This window comes from Sapajus apella, unplaced genomic scaffold, assembly GCF_009761245.1.
Source record: "Sapajus apella isolate SASKATOON/1434 unplaced genomic scaffold, GSC_monkey_1.0 scaffold2, whole genome shotgun sequence".
Classification (NCBI taxonomy): domain Eukaryota; kingdom Metazoa; phylum Chordata; class Mammalia; order Primates; family Cebidae; genus Sapajus; species Sapajus apella.
In genome coordinates this window covers 80,957,000-80,961,844 of record NW_022436942.1, presented here as the reverse complement: position 1 = coordinate 80,961,844, position 4,845 = coordinate 80,957,000, and the positions used below count along the sequence as shown (strand labels likewise).

Sequence of the window (4,845 nt, the reverse complement as noted above, 5' to 3'; positions counted from 1 at the left end):
GACTGTTGTTTAAAGAAAAAACTCAAAATATTATGAAATTGGGAAACATAGAAAGGGAGAGTCCCTTGCAAATTTCAGTTTCTAGAAATAACTACTACTGATTTTTCTGACTCTTAGTTAATAATGGCCCTTAGGATTACTTTATGAATGTTATTGAATGGTGTCCACGTTCATTCCAGGAAGGAAGCATAGTATCACAGGCAGCAAGGACAAGAAACAAATACCAATCATTTCACTAAAGCCCAAATCAACCTCCATCCCAACCACACTCTGAGCAAGATCTTCAACCTTACAGACAAGGCAATAACATAGTAACAGGCAGTATAGCATATGGTTAGGGACACAGGCTTTGAAGTCACTGCCAGATCCAAATCCAAGCTCTGCTTTTTTTTTTTTTTTTTTTTTGAGACATGGTCTCACTCTGTCACCCAGGTAGAGTGCAGTGATGTGATCTTGGCTCACAGTAGGATCGACTTCCCAAGCTCAGGTGATCCTCCCACCTCAGCCTCCCAAGGGACTACAGGTGCCTGCTAGGATGCTTGGCTAATTTTTTGTATTTTTTGTAGAGGTGGGGTTTGGCTATATTGCCAAGGCTGGTCTTGAACTCCTGGGCTCAAGTGATCTGCCCGCCTCAGCCTCCCAAAGTGCCGGGATTACAGGTGTGAGCTACCACATCTGGCCTCAAGCTATGCTCTTATGAGCTGGGTGGCCCTGAATATTTTATCACCCTCTCTGAGCTTCACTTTCCTCATTTTGAAATCAGAATCAATAATAATAATACCTGCCTCAGGGGCTACAGTCAGGGTGAAACAGGCAACTGACTGTAAAAGCACTGAGCATGAGCATGGGGTCCAACACATGACATCTCTATAATGCAGGTGTCATCGCCTTCATCTTCTTCTTCGTGATCATCATCTCACCTGGATCATCATCAGGTACTTGTAGTTCTATAGGAATCTAATATTAGGTCATCCTGACTCTAGTTTACTGTGAATAGTCTATAAGCTCCTATTATTGAACCTGGGTTTGCAGCTTAAAAAGTAAATTTACATTTTATGGCCAACCGTGATGGCTCACACCTGTAATCCCAGGACTTTGGGAGGCCAAGGCAGGCAGATCACTTGAAGTCAGGAGTTAGAGACCAGTGTGGCCAACATGGTGAAACTCTATCTCTACTAAAAATATAAAAATTAGCCAGGCATGGTAGCACATGCCTTTAGTCCCAGCTACTTGGGAGGTTGAGGCAGAAGAATCGCTGGAACCCGGGAGGCAGAGGCTCCAGTGAGCTTAGATTGCACCGTTGCACTCCAGCCAGTGCGACAGTGAGACTTCGTCTCAAAAAAAAAAAAAAAAAAATTACGTACTTAGTTGGGGAGATTTTGTGTGTATGGAGACAGAGTATAAGGACTGTCCATACTTTCTGCTCAATTTTGCTGTGAACCTAAAACTACCCTAAAAAATAAAGTTCATTAAAAAAAAAAATCACATCCTAAGCTCCCAAGGACATAAAACAAGTTAGAGATCTTACCCAGGTTTTTTGTTTGTTTCAGGGACCTGCGGCCAAGTTTGTTACTGACCAGTTTCCCGGGCCATCTAGAACAGTGAGCATATGGGGTACTAAGCCCGTGCTCTATCCTAAGGTACCCCTCTTCGTGAAGAACAACACAGAAAAAGAAATTTGTAGCACAAACTTTGCAAAAAAAAAAATCACATACTTAAAAATAAATCACTTGAGCACAGAAGCATATCAAAATCTAACATAAACAAACAAAAAACCCAACTTATTTTAACATGCCACTGAAACTGGGCTCAAGTTTTTAAACATCTTATGAAATATTATACTTCAAGCAGGCTTTTTTTCTTTTTCCTAAAGGGAGAAAAATGGCAGCGTTCTGGTGTGGAAAAGCAATCCATGTTTGTACAGAGAGGGGGCATAGGAAAAGTGGTCAAATTCAACCTGTCTGTCATCAAACAGGTGACTACTGTCTTCTCAACACTTCCAAAGAAATCATACATCTGCTCCTGTTTATGTCATATGCTTGTTCATTTTTCATGCTAATTCTTAGTGTTTCTGGAAAACCTCACTGTTTGACACAGAAAATTATTATTGCTATTGCTGTTGTTTTATTATGTAAGCCAAGCAAATGACGGTGAATTAATTCTGCAATGTTGAGTACTCAATTAGCATACAGGCACCCAGCCTTCCAAAGGGATGTCCTTCATGTTTCAGTAATTTTCAAATGACAGTCAGCTTGCCTAAACTTATCCTTTACATTTAACAAATTTCGTGGGTTCCTGTCTGCCCAGGGGATTTTTATTACTTGTTTATGCAAACAGCAGGTTGCATAAGAGTCTTGCTGGCCTTTTTTTTTTTTTTTTTAAGGGATTTCGTAGTTTCCTGGTAACCATTCAGTCATCTATTTCAACACCCTGACATGACATAAAGGCAGGCGGTGGAACCACACGTTCACCACTCAGACACACGCCTCCTTGCTGAAGCATTCGCCCAGTGAGGCGCCCCATCAGACCAACTAGCTGCACTCATGAATCGGCAGTACCCGCAGGATCACTTTCTGGAAATAGACAAGAAGAACTGCTGTGTGTTCCGAGATAAGTTTATTTCCAATGTGTTGCCACCGGTGTTGGGGCTGGAGTTTATCTTTGGGCTTCTGGGCAATGGCCTTGCCCTGTGGATTTTCTGTTTCCACCTCAAGTCCTGGAAATCCAGCCGGATTTTCCTGTTCAACCTGGCGGTGGCTGACTTTCTCCTAATCATCTGCCTGCCGTTCCTAATGGACAACTATGTGAGGCGTTGGGACTGGAAGTTTGGGGATATACCTTGCCGGCTGATGCTCTTTATGTTGGCCATGAACCGCCAGGGCAGCATCATCTTCCTCACGGTGGTGGCGGTGGACAGGTATTTCCGGGTGGTCCATCCCCACCACGCCCTCAACAAGATCTCCAATCGGACAGCAGCCATCATCTCTTGCCTTCTGTGGGGGATCACTATTGGCCTGACAGTCCACCTCCTGTACAAGAAGATGCTGATCCAGAACGGCAATGCATATCTGTGCAGCAGCTTCAGCATCTGCCAGAACTTCCGGTGGCACGAAGCCATGTTCCTCCTGGAGTTCTTTCTGCCCCTGGGCATCATCCTGTTCTGCTCAGCCAGAATTATCTGGAGCCTGCGGCAGAGACAGATGGATCGGCACGCCAAGATCAAGAGAGCCATCACCTTCATCATGGTGGTGGCCATCGTCTTTGTCATCTGCTTCCTTCCCAGCGTGGCTGTGCGGATCCACATCTACTGGCTCCTGCACACTTCGGGCACACAGAATTGTGAAGCGTATCGCTCGGTGGACCTGGCGTTCTTCATCACTCTCAGCTTCACCTACATGAACAGCATGCTGGACCCCGTGGTGTACTACTTCTCCAGCCCATCCTTTCCCAACTTCTTCTCCACTTTGATCAACCGCTGCCTCCGGAGGACGACGACAGGTGAACCAGATAATAACCGCAGCACCAGTGTGGAGCTCACGGGGGATCCGATCACAACCAGAGGTGCTCCAGAGGCCTTAATGGCTGACTCCGGAGAGCCGTGGAGCCCCTCTTATCTGGGCCCAGCGTCTCGTTAAATAACCATGCTAAGAAGGGACATTGTCACCAAGAACCAGGATCTCTGGAGAAACAGGTGGGCTGCTGCATCGAGTGGCGTCACTGGACTCGGCCTAAGGTTTCCTGGAACTTCCAGATTCAGAGAGTCCAATTTAGGGAAACTGTGGCAGACGAGTGGGAGGCTGGTTACAACGTGTGACCGCAGGAATCTTGGAACAGAGAGTAAAGCTTCTAGGCATCTGAAATTTTTGGTTAATCTCTCGTGCTTGCAGGACCAAAGATGGGCAAATTGTCAGCATCTCTGCTGAGCAGAGTTAGAGCCAGAGATCCACTTGTGCCTTGTTGGCCTTCTTCCCTCACCTGCCTGAGACTGGGAGGGTTCTCAGCTCCTGGGGGGATATCTAGCCTGCCTGTGGGCTCTAGCAGGGATAAGGGGAGCTGAGATTGGAAGGAGTTATGTTGCTCCTGGAGGGAGCCCAGGCATCATTAAACAAGCCAATAGAAGGTCACCTGGCTTCCGTGGACCAATTCATCTTTCAGCCAAGCATTAGCAGAAATGGACTTGGCGAAGAGACTCACATGCTTTGGTTAATATCTGTGTTTCCAGTGGGTGTAACAGGGGATTAGCCTCAGAAGGGACTGAGCTAAACAGTATTATGAAAGGAAAGGAAATGGCATTGCTGCTTGTCAACCAGCGACTAATCTATTCCTCTCTTGTTTATTCTAATTGGAAGGCTGAGCAGTTAAAAGGGCTTCAGGATAGAAAGCTGTTTCCCACCTCTGTTTACTTTTACCATTAACAGGGCAATGCGCTGCTGCCCAATGGTTGGAGGGGGTAATTCCTCCTGGTTCATTTGCTTGTGTTTCTTTACTTCCCATGAATCTACCATTTCAATAAATGTTGGTAGGAGACACAGTCTGGTATTGCTGTCTGGGTTATGGTTCACAGAAATGGACTTCTGACTTAAGCAGAGACCTTTATGGGTTGTTAACTATGTCCTGGTAGAGAACTACTCTACGCTGCAAAGTAAGAAAGACACACAGACACTGAGCGACATCATGAAACAACTAAGCAGAAATTACACCTGTGTCTGGACAAAGAAAGAGCTGGGATTAAAAATAATTTGGAAGGACAGTACAGATCTGACTGCAAGAGCACTTATGTTTTATTAGAGTTTGGTGCACACTGCTGTTAGTATTTGTGCATTAAAATGGAAATCAGGGCTGGGC

General features: G+C 45.4%; 1 protein-coding gene across 1 annotated transcript; it reads left to right on the top strand.

Moving 5' to 3' along the window:
- Nucleotides 1–2,387: 2,387 nt before the first annotated feature.
- Nucleotides 2,388–4,529, top strand: HCAR2 (hydroxycarboxylic acid receptor 2). Its single transcript, XM_032242811.1, has one exon. The coding sequence runs from the start codon at nucleotides 2,544–2,546 to the stop codon at nucleotides 3,633–3,635; it is 1,092 nt and encodes a 363-aa protein (XP_032098702.1). The 5' UTR covers nucleotides 2,388–2,543; the 3' UTR covers nucleotides 3,636–4,529.
- Nucleotides 4,530–4,845: the final 316 nt, after the last annotated feature.

Coding starts and splice junctions, on each gene's coding strand:
- HCAR2 (XM_032242811.1), top strand. CDS start 2,544: ATGAATCGGCAGTACCCGCAGGATCACTTTCTGGAAATAGACAAGAAG.